The following is a 17857-nucleotide window of genomic DNA, read 5'->3' as shown; positions in this document are numbered from 1 at the left end:
TGTAAAAAAATCATTTAAATTATTATCCATTAAATTCTCAATTTTAATAATAATAATAATAATAATAATAATAATATAAGGAAAAAATTTGATAGAAAATGTTATTAATTTTCTATTTATTTTTAGTTTACATTGATTTAAATTTAGTCTAAATGAGAATGAAACCTCCAAATAAATATAAATTATATTTTTGCTATTTATATATTATTTTTTAAATTTTCCTAGAACCTTTATTTTTTCTTATCAATGTCAAATTAAACCTGTACAAGCGTGTTTACCCCATACCTTTCAGTATTGAAGTGGACAGAATTAACATCATGGTCATCAGTTGCATTCTGCCTTAGACAAGTAACCAAGGTTTGAACAACCTCAGTGGCAAGTCCATCAACAAAGAAAACATAGACATGTATACGCGCTGAAAGGGGACTGACATGAGAGGAGAGAGGAATTGAGAGGGAAGAGAAGGAGAGCAAGAGAATGAAGTGCGCAAACGACTTCGTCTACGTGCTTAGCGCTCTTTATAGCTGAGATTACTTTGCTGACCTTTTTGATAAGCTTGGTTTCCATTTCTCTCTTTCTCTTCGTACTGTCCTCCATTACTAAAACTCGTTGCCAATCCAATGCTTGCTAATCTTTTTCTTTTTTTTTCCGTTGTTGATTTTGCTTAGTGCACGAGAACGAAGACGATGATGAACTAGTGAAAACGTCGTCGCTTTGAAACTTAAAAAAAAAAAAAAAATTCATTTAATTAGTCAAATTTCGAAACAAACCAAGCACTATATTAGCCCAATTGTTATATAGCCCAGTACTATTCCCGACCCGACCCAATCCGCCAAGAAGGTTAACAAAAAAAAGAAGTCATGGGTCGGGTCCAAGCTTTTGAACCATTTTTTGTTCTTTTCTCCTTCTTTCTTTTCTTCTTTCTTCAGCGTAGTTCTTCGTCTTCCCTCTGCTTCTTCTTCTTTATTTCTGCCGCAACTATCTGTGAATTGTGTATTTGTGTTGTTGAGATTTTTGTAGGTTGTAATTGGTGTTTTTGAGGGTTGTGATTGTGGGTTTGTGGTGTTCTGTGTTGCCGGCGATGGGTCTGCCATGGGAACTTGCTGGTGGTATGGTGGGTTTGTCAAGGGAGGGGTGAGTTGCTGCTGATTCAGGTTTGGTTGAGTTGAGAGAGAATTAGCAGACCAGCTCCTGCCCTTGTGTACCAAGAACGTGAGTAAGTTTGTTGAAGCCATGGAAACTGGAACCAAAGATTCTGGACAGGCCGAAGACAAAGAGAGCTCGAACAAAACCAAGTGTGTTATGAATATACAAGGGTACCCAATAAAGGGTTTGTCAATTGCAGGCCATGAAACCTGCATAATGTTCCCTTCTCTCAATATAGCCTTTGATATTGGTCGCTGTCCCCACCAAGCTATACAGCAAGACTTTCTCTGTATCTCCCATGCCCACATGGACCACATTGTGAGGGTCCCTTCTGTGCTTTGCTTACTTTCTCTTTGTATTGCAAAATTTTGACTTTTTTTTTCAGTCTTTGTGCCTTTTGTGTTCTGGGTTTTTGTTATTATTTATTTTGGTGGTGTTGAATTTAGTTTTGTATGCACTGTTCTGTATTGGGCCAGTTCGAGTTTTTGACAATTTAGTGTGGTTAGATGGTAAATACTAGGTAACTGCTTGTGTAATTTGTGTTTTCTTTTATTGGGTTTGGGATATATGTGCTAGTAGTGTGATGATTTTTAGTGTTGTGTGGAACATTGTGGAGCTTTTATTGTTGTTTTGGTACTGGGTTTTGAATGAGTTTGGAACTAAAAGTAGTTGAAGATATATTCACTGTTTAATGTTGTACTACAAGCTGACTAAGAGCTGAAGAACTCTACTTTAGTGCCTAGATAGATTCATATGATGCATCACGTCATTGGATGGATGTAAAAGATAGATTTCTGTTTTTTAATTGTGTGCATTGTAATGGATCTTTTGACCGTTATCTAATGTTATGGCATATTTTTCTATGTCTATCAATGCAAACAATTTTTGAATTTCTCACATAGTCTGAATATAGAACTTAAACATATCAAACAGTTCCAACCTCCCTGCTGCCATTCTTCCAGAAAGAAAAATCATGAAAAGAGGGGTTTTCTCCTGTTTTCATTTCATTATTTATCAAAATTTCCATGAAATTCATTTAATCTGGATTTTGATAGTTTCGCAATTTTTAGCTGATTTTAAATTTATAAATTATGTCTTTTAAGTCTCACTAAAGAGTTTAATTAGTATAGATTACACATGGACTCTTTTTCTTGTGTGTTACTAATAACTTAATATTTTGAAAGGGAGGACTCCCCATGTATGTTGCAACTCGTGGCTTATACAGAATGAAGCCCCCAACAATCATTGTACCAAAATGTATAAAAGCAGATGTAGAACAACTCTTTGAGGTGCACAGAAGAATGGACCAATCAGAGCTGAAGCATAATCTAATTGGCTTGGATGTTGGTAATGGCTGATCTTGAATTGAATTCTTTCATCAACTGAAAATGTTGGTCTCATCTGCTCTCCCATCACATAATGTAGTTTTAACTTTTAGATAAGCTTATAGAGCTTTTATTTTCAGGAGAAGAGTTTTATTTGAGAAAAGACCTTAAAGTAAGACCTTTTAAGACATACCATGTCATACCAAGCCAGGTATCTTTTATTATTTGTAATTTTTTTCTCTTATGGATTCCCATTCAGATGCTGATAAGTTAGTATATACTTTGAGCTATCTTTAGTATTTATTAACTGTGAATGATTCATGACAGGGTTATGTAGTTTACTCTGTAAAACAGAAACTTAAGCAGGAGTACATTGGCCTTCCTGGGAACGAGATTAAGAATTTGAAGTTATCAGGTGTGGAGGTCTGTCTTGATAGTTGCCTTCATAAACTTCTTACTGATACTATGTGATTGGAAATTTGCTTCCTTTACATTCTGGGGGCCTTTATATTGCAATTTTTTATAGATTATTTATAAATAAATTACACTCTTTTTAGCAACTGTGCTACCACCTATTGACTGCAATATTCTTCCTTTCCCCTGTTAATCTGATATGGAGAGAACTAGAAGTGGGATGTGGGAAAATAGCCATGACCATGAGTAAAAGCAGTAGACAGTATCCCAAAATTTATCATTTTCGCCTGCTTTCATTCCAAAGTTTAAAAATCCGTGTATAGCATCCGCAGTTGGAAGATATGCTGTACTGTTTCTTTGGAATATCTAGTTTTTGAATATTGGGTTTTCTTTTCTGTTATCATGTGTTATTTCATTGTATGCAAAAAATATTTTTTTTTGTTGAAATATGTTTGGAATATGGAAAATAAGCTTAGAGTTTTATGGGGCATTGTTTGAGTTTCAAGGCATACATTTTTGGCTTTTAAGACTGTTAGTAAAAGGTTCAGCAATTATATTGAAACCTCAGAACATGTTTTAATAGATGTTTGCTTTGGAAAGTTCTACAATTTTACCTAATATCTAGCTGGGCTTCTATTTTTCTCTTTTATTTTTAATGCTCAGAAGGTTTTGACATTTTTTTTTTGTGTTAATGTGGCCTCATTGTTTTTGAAATTTATGTCCCTGTATCTACCGACCTTGCTTTTTTTTTTTTTTCCTTTATTATGATTTATTAAACAAGGCTGGGACTGTTTATTTGCAGATTACATACACTGTGACAGTACCTGAAATTGCTTTCACTGGAGATACCATGTCCGACTTCATAGTTGACCAAAATAACATTGATGCCTTGAGATCGCGAATTCTAGTTATGGAGGTGCATTTACTTTTATTATGCTGTGTTACTTTACATATACTTTGACATTTGGTATATCAAGGTTTAATTTTATCAGACCATTTTTAACTTCTTGCACCGGTTGTAGTTTTACACTAAAAGGTAACTGTGATCAAACTTATCAGAAAAGAAGGATAAGAAAAGAATGGAGTAACTCTGGTCGCAAACTTGCTGTTTGTTTTTGTAGTCTGGAGTGATATAAATGTGGCGTCTTTTCTTTATAATATAATCTTTAGTCGGTGTCTTCTGGTGGCTTGCAATTGAACGTACTGCACTGTAATTAATGAGAGGTGGATTTGTGATAGATTGCTACTCTCAAAACTCAATAACGCACACTTGCTTTAGATCATGTAGACCAAATGAGAGGAAGTGTCAACTGAAAATTTCCCCTTTTTTCCCCATTTCGTGGTATTAAATATTGATCTCTCATGCAATTTGGCTCATGCAGATACTAGGTCAACGAGAGTATCTCATTAACACTTTTGTGTGTAAATATAATACAAAAGCATGTATTAACAGATACATGCACAAAGTCGTTCATATTTACTGTCTACATAGGTTGTACTGCTCAAAATTGTTGGGAGCATCTGTCATGGTTTGCATTGTGGGTGAGGCCCTTATTAATTGTTTACATAATCTTTTCATGCAGTGCACCTTTGTTGATAACTCTATTCAAGTGGAGGGTGCAAGAGATTACGGACACACACATATATCTGAGGTTTAGTTGTTAAACTCTTCTTTTGGAAACTATCATGCTGCATGCACTTCCATATTGGCCTGTGTCTTGTCTGATGCACCTTCCTGGGTTTCTCATTGTGTTTTTGTTATGAGATTTTACCAGATAATAGGTCATGCAGAAAGATTTGAGAACAAAGCAATTCTTCTAATCCACTTTTCAGCTCGTCATACAGCTGAGGTACTTCTATATAAAGCAATTCTTTTGTCTAATTTATTCTTCAAGTCTCCTCAGTGGATCAGTCACAGGGTTACAGCCCACATAATGAGTTCTTGCTGCTCTTCTAGCAGCAAATCAATTCTATTGGCAAGATTTTATCTCTTCTATTTGATGAACCCCCCACTACCAAGAAGTGAATTAACTCATTGGTTGCCATATAGCACAGAAGCATGGGCATGGGTGGTAATATTGACTAAAAAGAGTTGTCATCCTGCTATTAAGCCTTCATACATTTAAAAAGTTGACAGAGCAGTAGTGTGTGTGATAAACTTAGTAAATCATTGTGGGTGTATTGTATGGGATGGTCCAGTTGTATCTTATAAGGTCTTCCTTTTGTCTCCTTAATGGTAATTATATTGTTAATTTGTTACTTTGATTTGTCAGGAAATTCAACGAGCTGTATCTGCTTTGCCTTCACCTTTAGCAGGTCGAGTTTTTGCGCTCACAGAAGGTTTCTAATGGGAACTGGAGTAGTGTTTCTGTTTTGGCCACCTAAATGTTGTTGCCACTTTGGAGTTAGTGGATTCATGCAACCCCCACTACTAGCTTAGAAAACTGAGTTGGTTACATTGTGATTTTGAAGCTTGTGGGTTTATGTAGGCCCCCAATTTTCAAGAAGAATTCCAGCAAGATGCTTAGTCAGGAATGTTCTTTAAAGCTTGTTGGTTTTCTCGGGAATTTTAAGTTCTTGAGATGCCATATCCATTTCTTCTTTTTCCCTGGGTGGCTGCGTGGGTGTGTGGAGGTAGGGGATTAAATTGGCTAAACATTGGTCCTCTCATTATACTGATTTTGATTGTTTTCATTCTGGCTCAACGCAATTACCTTTTGATACAATGTAGTAAGAGCACATTTTGTGTGTGACAACTGACTTAAGATCTCAACCAAAAAATGATTCATAAAGTTGAGAAAGCTCATTTTGACGAATCAGCTGAGTGGTTGATTTGAATGCTTTTTTTCAATTAAAAAGACTTGGGATGTAACTCATAATACAGATAAGAGGAATGATAGGGATTAGGGAGGCAATATTTTTCACAATATTTTTCATACATGATGGTAAAGCATTAAATTACTACTTTGACATTTACATACCATTGGAAAGGTAAAGCTAATGAAAATAAAAGCATAATCATTGTACATGACAGAAAGCATTAAATTACTACTTTGACATTTACATACCATTGGAAAGGTAAAGCTAATGAAAATGAAAGCATAGATTTTTAATGGGAAGTTCCCATTAGGAAGGTAAAGCTAATGAAAATAAAAACGTAAAGGAAAATGAAAACATAGATTTATAGTATGGAAACTCTATATTTGGAGAGGGAGAAACACTTGGGCTCAAGTTAGTCAAATAATTTATTATTTTCTACAAGAGATGTGTGTTTACAATGGAGGAGTAAAAGAGAAAGAAGGCGAGAAGAACATTATATTCCATTGTAGCAAGGGATTTAGTGTCTTTTCTTAGGTCCTTCATCATCTTTTTATAGTGGTGGAGATAGGCATGTGTTGCTTTTTTATTGGATAAAGTGTTGCTTTCTCATTGGAGAATGACAAAGTTGAGTCTTAACAAAAACTATAAATCATGCATATGGTGCCTTATGCACTCATGTTTGTGCATGTATTTGGGATGCATTAACATACTATTCATCTGTTGGAACTTGGAATATGGCCACAATAAGTTATTGTAATTGTAGTGGTTCCTAGCTCCTACTTATAGTTGACATTATTTGCATTATTTTTCACCCACAATCCATTATTCCCAATAACCAATAATTAATAACTAGTGGCTACATGTCATTTCCAGCATCTAAAGGTTAATGGTTATATGCCTTCGTATCCCAATCCATACCCAATTTCAAAATGCTTGGGTGTTGTGATTGAATTAAATCATTTACACATGGGATCACTACTAGATTTTGGTGAAAAGTGGGATTATCGTGCACTAATCATAAGTTGGTATTTAAGCTTTTAGCTTAAACATTTGGTGGTATCGGGTGTATTCCTAGAGTTTTTATCCATGTAAAATGCTATATAACAAACTAAATTGATCATATATTTTGCTCCAAAAAACCCTTTGGTTATATATATGAGTTAACTCGGCTAGTTCAAAAAACCATTTGGTTTTCTTCTTCATTCTTTGATCTTCTTTTAGCATTTCAATTTATCTTGGAAGCGTGTCATTGGCAAATTGGTCATTTATTTGCTTATGGACAATATTTGGTACAATCATAGATACTACTTTTATTATATATCAATCATAGCAAATCATTACATCAATTAGTGTATAATAAGAGTATGTCACTAGATTTATTGTACTTTGAAATCTTCCCACTAGGTGTTAACATATCATGTATTGGGATTTGGGACAATAGGATTAAAGATTCCACCGTGTTAACATATCATTTATTGGAATTTGGGACAATAGGATTAAAGATTTTTGGAAGATAGTAATCAATGACTGAGATTGAAAGTTGAAAAAACAACTTTTAATCTCAACCATTAAATAAAATATATTAAAAGAGAGTTAAAAAGTAAAATAATTTGTGAGAAAAAGTTGGCGAATTGTATGGTATTGCACCTGATTAATCGATTTTGTAATACTGATGGTTGCTTATGTAGCATATTATCATAATACCAGGGGAAGAAAAAAAAATCGTTTATTAGTTATTACAATCACTTCGTCCAAGTGCTTCTCCCTGGAATGATTTTCAATATAACCAAAAAAGAATCCGCATTCAAAATACGTGAGAGAATATCAAGGCAGAGGCTAATAGTGACACCAGAGAGGCTCATTTAATGGATGGATGCAAGTTAATATTTGTCACTTTCTGAGATTATAGTGGAGAGGTAATTTCGTACTAACTCAGCACAAAAAGTATACATTTGTAGACAGAATTAAATCTTATCTAAGATTCCTCCCATTGTATACATCAGAACTCAGCTATAGACTGCCATCTAAAAATGCAGACTAAACCTAACAAACCAATCACGAATAACATCCATACAGAAGTGTCTGAAAGAACTTCAATTTGTTCCAAGAAAAGAAAAACTGATAGCATACTATCAATTCTGCAAATGCAATATCAGGAGCATGATGCAATATTAGCAAAAATTTATATTTCCATGCATGTCAAACTTCAACTTTCAATCTATCGGCTACATCAGCCATTAAACAACATAGTCTAGCTTCCGATGCTAAACAACTAACCACTTCCCCCATGGATCTCAGCTCTTCATGGAATTCTGAATGCAAAATCAATGAAGAAATTTTTTCATCCAGCACCAATCCAGCACAGTTGATGACATCTTCAAGCTTAGGAACCCAACTGCAGGCCTTCAAACCTAACTTATGTGATGCTTCAGAACATGGAATTGCTTGAGGAAATTGCTCGTACTTCTTCAACCACTTCCCCAAATACCGAATCAAATTCATCATCTCTTTACCATTCAAATTTCCAATTGATGACGATAATGTCACTGCATCAATATTTGAGGATGCCAGCAAATAGTGCAAACAAAGCTCTGATGCAGAGAACCCGTCATGTGCTATCATAAGCAAAATTGAAGCCTCCTTTGCCAAACGCACTTTCTTCCCCGTGACAAACCTTTCACTTGCTTTCTCAATTGCTGACAAAGCCTGCTTCTCCCATTCTTTCCTCACATCCACCATACTGTCATAAGCATCTTTCGCTGGACAAAGAAAATACTTCAAAATGGCAAGTAATGCAGATGCCCCAAGATCCGATGCATGCTTAATACAAAGACATAACAAGTCTGACCTCTTCTTCGCCACAAGTCTATTGACCAAATTTGAATAACATGACTGATCAATAACCCCATTAACAATCAGAACCTCGACCAAATCCCAAATTTCAAAATCCACACACCCATCCAAAACCAAACCAGCAACATCTTTACCCATCAAAGACCCTAGCCGTTCAATCCAGGCCCGAGTATACCCACTTTCAGACGAATCAATCCCAATGGAAACACCAACTTTGTCCCTAATTTTCTCAAGAAACTGATTCAAGATCAGTAAAAACTCATTGTTGTCAAAATCTATCGGGTTCTTGAGCTTCCGCTTTAGCTTAGTATAGAACTTTTTCCCCATTTCAATGACTTCAGAATCGGTTTGAGATATTTGCCAACCGATAACAGGGTTAACAAGGAATGTGGGATTTGGGTCTTCAAGTTTAGGCCTCAGCGAAACATCATCTGGGTTGAGAACAATAGGGTATTCTGACTCGGAAGCAAGTGACTCGGTATTGGCCGAGGCCTTTATTATCACTTCAAGCAAAGTCATAGCAAAAATTTGGAAAGCAAAGCTCAAAACCTGAGTAGTAAACAAATATATAACTCTGAATCAAACACTTAAACCATATAGAATAAACCCAAAAAAAAAAAAAAAAAAATCTACTGCAAAATTTTCAGCCAAAGGAAAGCAAAAGCTCAAAACCTGAGAAGTAAACAAGCATATAACTCTGAATCAAACACTAAAACGAAATAGAATAAAAACCCAGATAAAAAAATTTAATGCAAACTCTCCAGCCAAAACAAATAGAGCATAAAGTTTCTAGTTTCGTTTCATTGATGTTACAGTGAAGCTATAGAACAAAACAGAATCAAATATCCCAATTATTTTTTGAAAATGTTTCAGTTAAAGATTGAAACTTTATTGAGTTGAGGTTACATGGAGATAGGGAATTCGAACCAGAAGAGCCGAAGAGGAACGGTGCGGCGGCGAAAGCAAAAGCGAATCTATGACCAAAGTTTCATGGGCTAAACTTAAAAGCCTAGGCCCATGTCTTGAAATTATATAAATATAAATAAATAAATTATATATATATATATATATATATATATATATATAAAAAGACATTTATTATGATTAATTTTATATTAAAATTATATATGATTTTTTTTGGTTATGATTTTTTTTTTGATAGGTGAAAATATATTTTTTACTATTTAAAGAAAATATTTACCGCTCCATGGAGGGCTTATATATAATTATGTATCATAAGTTATAAATTTGATAGTTATAATGAAGGAGATGAATTTAAGTCATAAGTATCTTTATCAAGAACATTAGAATGTATCGATTGAGTTATAAGACTTGTAGCTTCTCTCCTTTTTTAAACTATAAGAAAAAAAAAATACATATCATAAGTTTTTTTTTTTTTTTTTGAATTTCCATATCATAAGTTTTTTAACAACTTATTAAGATGATAAGTAGTAATTAGTGATTGACTTAATTTTTTTGTTTAAAGTTTCAATTAGTGAAACATCACATTAATTTAGACCGATTATAACACAATTTTTATTATATGCCAATCGTAACTTATCATCTTAACAATTTGTGTGTGTACGTGTGTGTGTATATATATATTTGAAGTCAAAGTTGAAAGAAAATCTAATTAGATTTTCAATTAGAATCTAATTTTGCTCCACATGTCCATATAAATATTTAATTTTTGTACCAAATAAGTTATTAGTGCAAAAGCAGAAGAATAAAAATTAATTAATTAATTAAAGAAATATAAAGGTTTTGTGGGGACCTGAGGACCCAATATGGGTAGCACCATCATAGCTTTTAGCTGATCTTCTAAAAGGAGCATTCACGGCCCGAGGAGTGAGGTGGTCCGAGGATAGAGTGGGAAGTGGCAAAGCGCTCGTGGGAGATATTATGGGCGCAGATAGGTGTTTCAAGGGTTGAATGAGATCTTTGTAGAAAGTTTCTCACACAGATGACGCCAATTATAAGAACATGAATTTAAGCAGCCAAAGCCCACCTAGAATAGTGAAGTTGGAATTCCCAAATCCAGCCCAAAATAATAAAGATTTGTATAGAGAGTGGGAGGAACAGGTGTGGGTTTTGCCCAAGGACACAAATGGGGAAAAAAAGATTAAATGCTTAAGGATTAAATTGAAGAATTCTTTACAATATTGCTCGAGGACAATTGTTCTTGATGGATACAGATACTGTTCACTCTTTCTCTCAGTTACAACTCTCTTTATTATTTCTTCTCCTTAATTCTTGCTCTTCTCCCCTATCTAAGAGCTCTTTCCTTTTTATATTCCATTGCCTCTTGCATTCTAACCCTCCATCTATAATTTCCCCCAACCTCCTTAAGACACCTATCCCCTTAGATTCTTGGAGAAGTTTGTGGAAGGAGTTGCTGAGTTGTGGATCCATTGTTCAGGTCACTTACTCATTAATGCAGCTAATAAAACTGTTGCCCATCATTTAATGCGGAGGATCAGGTGAGACTTGTACAAGAAACTTCCTACAAAGATCTCATTCAACCCCTAAAACACCTATTTGCACCCTTAATATCCCCACTAGTGCTTCGCCACTTTCCACTCTATCCTCGGGCTGTGAATGCTCTTTCTAGAAAAAATAGCTGAAAGCTACGATAGTGCTACCCTTCTTTTGTCCTCGGGTCCCTACAGGTTTAATTTGACATTGATAAGAAAAAATAAAGGTTCTGGGAAAATTTAAAAAATATATATAATTAGCAAAAATATAATTTATATTTATTTGGACTTAGGCTTCAACTTAGGTTTCATTCTCATTTATCTTAATTTAAATCAATGTAAACTAAAAATAAATAGAAAATTAATAACATTTGCTATCAAATTTTTTCCTTATATTATTATTATTATTATTGAGAATTTAATGGATAATAATTTAAATGATTTTTTTTTTTACATTTGTTTCAATTCAAATTATATTTATTTTAATTCAAATTATATTTATTTTAGGGGTAATTACACTCCTCTTCTTTGAGATTTGGGAGAATGACACTTTACCCAAACCTGAAGGAAAAAATAGTTCATTCCCTTGAAATTTGAAGAAATTAATAATCCCTCATTCTATTTATATTAGTAACGAAATATTCTAAATTTTTATGAGAATCTCTTTATAAAAGCTAAACTATGGTTAGTAAAAAAAATAACTAATAAATTTAGAATAAAAATGCAAAAAATTTCAAGCACCTAAACACTTGCAACAGTAAATCTCTCTATACCCATCGAAAAAAGAAAAAAATAATAAGCAAAATTCATACTTAATATTTTAAAATACACTTAAATTAAAATTTTAAACAATAAATTTTAATTTTGAAATGGAGGAGAATTTTTGAAACCTAGCTTTAAGCAAATTAAAGGCCATGTTAAAATATAACATTTTTAATATTAATTTAACAAAGCTTGGTCAATTGGATGTCAAGAAGGGAAAGTATTTTTTCCTTCCAAGTTTAGAGTAGAATATCATTTTCTTAAACCTCAAAAGAGAAGAGTGTAATTACACATTTATTTTATAACTAGATAATTTATATTTTCAATTATACAAACATTATTTTTAAAGGGTCCCTTAAATCGTAACTACAATCAACATAAACAATAATTTAAGGACACGAGTATATAATTTGAAAGGAAAAATTGTTAGCTTTGAAAAATTGAATTCTTACTTCTTCTTTCTTTTTTTTCTTATCCCAACGTCCCAATGTACGGTGCAACTTATTATTAGTTTTCTCCAATATTTCGATAAGTTTTGCCAAAAATCTTGTAACTCAATTTCCAATAGAAACATTCAGAATTCTGATCCCCACCCCCAACTATCTATGTATAAAAAAGATATTTCAATAAATTTCATTGTAAAAAATTGTATCTTTAGTTATTTTTTATATAGACAAAATATAAATACACTAAGAGTAGTATAGTGATTTGATCATCCTATATATATATATATTTGTGTTTACAAATTGAAAATTGCATGATTTAGTAGCTAATATAGATAGACATGTTTCATGCATACTAAAAAATGCATATATCTTTCAAATTTTTATTTATTTATTTATTTTTTATTATTATTATTATTATTATTATTATTATTATTATTATTATTATTATTATTATTTTACATTCTTGATTGTGTGTTACTAGAAAAATTTTCCCCTTTTTGTTAGGCATGGTTTCAATTGTTGCAAAAACAACTAAATTTGAATAAAAATTCCATATTTAAACAATTGTTTCTCACATAAAAATTGTCATATAAATCTTAGAAAAATGATATTAAAATTTCATTATGCTTAAAATAATTAATATAACAAAAAAATATATATTTCTTATACTAGTAATCTTTCTAATTATATTGAATACATACTAGTATACTACGGTGTTAGTTCCACACACACACACACAAAGGAGTTAGGAAATTTAAAGAATTAAGATTAGTTTTAATGAATTCACAAATATTTAATTTTTTTTTATGGCTTTTATGACAATTGTTGTCAAAACAACTAAATATGAGTAAGAACGCCATATTTTAAATTTATTATTATTATTATTTCAACTAAAAATTATTTTCTATATAAAGTTTATAAAAATAATCATATAAATTCATTAAATATAAATAATTAATGCAAAACAATAAATAATTAATATACGCATTGACTCCATTGGCTAATTCAATTAACTAATACTTTAAGTAAATTCATTAAATATATATATTTTGTGATGCGCAGCCATGCACGGTGCACCCCAGATTGGCTCCCTTTCTTCTCGATTTGTTAAGATCCAGGTACTAATTAAAGTTCAGTACGTCGATATTTTGATATGATGTGAGACCCTGGAGATGGTACATATCCATTGGCTGGGTAGAAATGACTATTTGACCCGCGTGTCTGTATAGAAGTGGCATAAAAGTGAAAATTGGGTGAATGGTGGCTTATTGTGATTATTTTATTGCAGTTTCACCTTTGAATCCATGCATCATATTGCATGTTAAACCATCAGTACTGATGGAAAGTATTTGTTTGAATCCTGTTGCTAATTTTGTGCAGGGAGATATGCCATCTCTAGGAAGCATAGGTCCAGGCTCAAAATTCGTGCTTGCATTTTTCATCTTTGCCATCTCTTTCTTGCGGATAATATTGCCTGTGTGTTGAACTTGTAGATCTTGCCGAAGCTAATAGTCAAGTAGTAAGGGATATGCTATAATTAACATTGTGAAATGGACCTGCAAAAATAATTTCTTTGTTGATACCATTTGTAACAACTACTACTAATTTGTCGGCTAACACATTTTTAAAAAGTTAGCTTTCATCATTATTATGTTTCATGAATCAGTCATTCATTCTAGTCTTGAATGCTAGCTATAATATGGTGATGTTTGGATTACCCCTAAGAAAATTGAAGAACTCTACTTCTGCTGAACTGAGAACATATTCTGAAACTATGCATATGTAACTCCTGTGATATGATGCGAGAAGTTCAGCAGTTTAAGAAAATCTTTTTTTTTTCTTCTTATTTCGTTTATGTCATCTACTTTGGAATTGTTTAAAATTTATCCATGCCCACATGACTGACTCGGTTCATTCTTGTTCAGATGGCTATGACATGCCTCCAACTCCATTCTGAAATGGCCCTCCAAGCTACCCGAGCACTAGACTCAGTTTCTAGGCAAAGGGTGTTGTTCTCCCTTCCAATCTCTCCAAGGGGATAACTAAAAGCCCCCATTTTTTCAATTGTGGAGTTTTAATGTTGTTTATCTTTTCTCCCATCGTAGACTCGTATAGTCTTTTGCACGGTCACTAGGGAATAATTCTAGGCCCGTGATATATAGGCTTATTTAAACATATATATTTCTTAAATTTGTATGATTTTTTTTTTAATTTTTTTTTTACATATTGACATTAAAGTTCTGTGAATTATCTATCACAAAATTAAACCATCTTAATTCATTTTCTTGTGGAATTTTTTTCTAAAACTTTTTTTATTTTATTTTTATGAATAATCATATTGGATGTTATGAATTGTTAGCGATGAATATCATTTGCTACATTTATCTTTCAAAACAATGTAGACGAATATCATTTGCTACATTTATCTTTTAAAGCAATTTAGAAGAAATCGGTAATATCTTTTGTTTTAATAATTATTGCTTCAAAGAATTTGCTTAAATGTGAGCAAGCTCCTTTCTTCTTCTTCTTCTTTTTTTGTAATTCAATTGTTTCAATAATAAGTGGGGGGAAGGAGGAATTCCAACCCTTATTATCCTTATAAAGAAAATTAAGTAAGATCACTTGACTACAAGGCTCTTTTACTCTAAGCAAGCTCTACTTGTGGCTAAATTTGCAAAAGCTCAGTAGAATAAGCTGTGAAAATAGTATCAACAACTTGCCAGTATGTTGTATAGAATAATGTTGTGTTCCATAAACAATACATGCAAAGCTAAGATCAGTAGTTGAAAGTTAAAAACATATATATATACTAATCTCTAATTACGTGCTCCTGCGTGTACTCAAAGTTTCTTCTATTTTTTGGATAATGATTAATAATTTGCATTTATTATAATTTAAAAATATTTTTTTATTTTTCAAACAAATAAAAATAATAAACTTTAGAGATAAGTAGTAACTGTAATTTCATTTTTGAATGTGAATGGAAAAATTATAAATTTTAAGAATTCTCTTTTTAATTCAAAATAAAATTTGTTATTTGATATTTATGATTCTATTTTTAAATGAAGTTACCCTTTATTAATAAGAGTATTTTTGAACCACATAAATGTTCAGCTGAAAGCAAATGAAACCTATGTGAAAACTGGCTTTGTGTATATATATATATAGAATTAACTGGCTTTGTGTACCATATATAAATTCTTTGATGAAAGCAAATGAAACCTATGTGAAAACTGAGAGTGATTGTGGAACTAAAATATAAGGCTAACTATGAATCTGGGTTCTTGAACTGAAGGTTAAAATCTACCCATGGTGTTAGGGAAAAAAATAGCAGTGGAATTGCACTGAATATACAGACGCAAAGAAAAAAATGCAGCAAAGGGTGTTTTGGTCATATAATGAAACCAACGGTTTTTTCAGTTACAATTCGTTTAATTTTCCCGCCAAAACGCTAGTCCAGCTTCCTTACTAGACAAAGCGCAAATTATCGACTTACCTCTGAAACAACTAAGTCACCACCGGTCCACCACAATTAAATAAGGAAAACGTATCCTTTCCCAATACGTATCATAATTGAAAGAGATTTCTTTTACAGTCCTATTCCTAGTCGTAAATCTAATCCTAGCTTCACAAGGAAAAAACAGTCGGTGTTGTGTTATTATTTATACCCTTCGTTTCTCAAATTACAGAGACAGTTCTTGGAACAAATCGATCTCTCTAAGTCCATCAAGCTGCGAACTTTCTCACTTGGGCTTTAAAGTCTGTCAATTTTCTCATCTGGGTGTGTCTTGGTTTTGAGATCTGGTGGAGATTTTTGTGTTTTGGGGACAAAGAATTCAATTGGGTTTCCTTCGAAATTCAGTCTGATCGCTTTGTTTGAGGTAAGTTCAGTGTTTTGTTGTTGAGAAAATTGAGAATTGACAACTTGGTTTTTTGTTCCATCACTGCATTAGAATTAAGAAATTTATTTAGTTAATTTCAAACTGAGATCATGTTGTGGCTTACACTCGGACACAAGTATTGATCTTTCCTTGCTTTATATTGTTGACATCAATTTGGTTTCTCTAATTTTGCTGTCTTTTTAATTTTTATTCAAATTCAAGGAAACAATAAATTTTTTATTTAGTAACGCTCTGTTTGTTTTAGCATTAATATTTTCTGGAAAATGATTCATTTTATTTATGTAGTTCCTTTTTTAACCGTCTTCTTTTGTAGAAATAGATGACGCCAGGAGACGGGCTATCATTAAACAGCAAGCGGCAAAAAAGAAGCAAGGGGGCGACGCTTCAAAGAAGGATCCGTCACAGACGGCCCCAAAAAGACCATCTTCTGAGAGATGGGACCATCACTCCAAAAAACAGAAACTTGTGACGGGTCTACCTGCCGGTCAGGGGTCCGGCATGGTGAAACCGCCTCCCAAGCTTGGGATTGGCAAGGGTAAGGGCATGATGACCAACCTGGACCCCGTAAAGGAGAAGCCCCCCGTCCTGCTTCGTGAAGACCCCCAATACACTCTCCGTCGTATTGGTTCCATTATATCTGACGAGGACTACGAAGACCTTGGAAATCACGCCACCGAAACCATGGGTGAGACATGTCTGTACAGCTTAGCTCAGGTTAGTGTCCGTCATAAGCTCATTTAGTCATTTTGACTCCGTCTCGTTCCTTTCCGCCTTGAACTCATTTCTAATCGAACTGTTGCAGGGTGTGCTGATGGCCAAGGGCTTGTCAGACCGTTGCCTGGCCCAGGAGAGAGCCCTTGAACGAGTACGTGCAAAGGCCAAGGCGACGGCAGAAGAATTGGACGAGCTGAAGTTATGGAGGATCCGTCATGAGCAGAAGCTGACGCTCTCCGAGCAGGCTCGGGAGAACTTAAAAAAGGAGGTGGAGCTGCTCAGGGAGACGGTGAAAGCTCATGACGACAATATCCGTCAAGCTAAGGTTGATGCCGTCAGAGAGTATCGTGACTCCGACGCGCTGCTGATGGAGCTCGGTTCTTCTTTTAGCGACGGGTTCGATGACTGCATCCGTCAGGTGAAGGCAACATTCCCTGACCTGGACTTAGCTCACATAACCATAGATGCTGAGGCCTGAACCCTTGCTCACCCTGTCGACTCTGAAGGGACGGAGGAACTCTTTGGCGAGGTTCCAAGTGATGACGGGGTCGCTAAAGCCGCCGAAGAAGCCACCGTCGTCGATTCTCACCAGCCATTGCCTGAAGGCCCTGAAAAGACCGTCACAATTAATGACTGATGTAAATTATGGTCATATGAAACAACTTTATTTTTTGTCTTTTATTTAAGTTTTTCAACCAAGTATCAGACTTTTTATTATTGAACTCTATTGTATCAGTATATTTCGGACTATCCATCCACTTTCATCGAATTTTCGCTTTTTTATTTGGCCTATTTGTATGCTCTTAGTTGATCCACCCATGGTATGGACTTAGCACATTTCGATGTTCTTTGTGTGATCCGTCCACTTTGTGGACATACAATCTTTCACCTTTGGGAGGATTCGTCCACTTCGTGGTTTAGTAGAGTTTCATCCTTTGGATGATCCGTCCACTTTGTGGACTCGTAGGGTTTTCATCCCTTGGATGATCCGTCCACTTTAT

At 33.8% G+C, this 17857-nt stretch overlaps 3 protein-coding genes across 3 annotated transcripts; 2 read left to right on the top strand and 1 right to left on the bottom strand.

Moving 5' to 3' along the window:
- Positions 1–1099: 1099 nt before the first annotated feature.
- Positions 1100–5608, top strand: LOC142630609 (tRNase Z TRZ1-like). The gene is made up of 8 exons (XM_075804633.1): positions 1100–1464; positions 2331–2493; positions 2612–2682; positions 2799–2894; positions 3688–3801; positions 4469–4537; positions 4661–4735; positions 5159–5608. The coding sequence occupies exons 1-8, from the start codon at positions 1234–1236 to the stop codon at positions 5231–5233; spliced, it is 894 nt and encodes a 297-aa protein (XP_075660748.1). The 5' UTR covers positions 1100–1233; the 3' UTR covers positions 5234–5608.
- A 1956-nt stretch (positions 5609–7564) lies between these two features.
- On the bottom strand, positions 7565–9547 carry LOC142630690 (uncharacterized). Its single transcript, XM_075804715.1, has 2 exons — positions 9465–9547; positions 7565–9107 (listed from the first exon to the last, which is right to left on the bottom strand). The coding sequence occupies exon 2, from the start codon at positions 9075–9077 to the stop codon at positions 7905–7907; it is 1173 nt and encodes a 390-aa protein (XP_075660830.1). The 5' UTR covers positions 9078–9107; positions 9465–9547; the 3' UTR covers positions 7565–7904.
- Positions 9548–16469: 6922 nt separating this feature from the next.
- On the top strand, positions 16470–17380 carry LOC142630815 (uncharacterized). Its single transcript, XM_075804867.1, has 2 exons — positions 16470–16856; positions 16945–17380. Exons 1-2 carry the CDS (start codon positions 16641–16643, stop codon positions 17332–17334), a joined length of 606 nt encoding a protein of 201 aa, XP_075660982.1. The 5' UTR covers positions 16470–16640; the 3' UTR covers positions 17335–17380.
- The last annotated feature ends 477 nt before the right edge of the window (positions 17381–17857 follow it).

This window comes from Castanea sativa, chromosome 4 (genome assembly GCF_040712315.1).
Source record: "Castanea sativa cultivar Marrone di Chiusa Pesio chromosome 4, ASM4071231v1".
Lineage (NCBI taxonomy): Eukaryota > Viridiplantae > Streptophyta > Magnoliopsida > Fagales > Fagaceae > Castanea > Castanea sativa.
The sequence above is the reverse complement of the archived record's forward strand: the minus strand, read 5'-3'. Positions and strand labels throughout refer to the sequence as shown.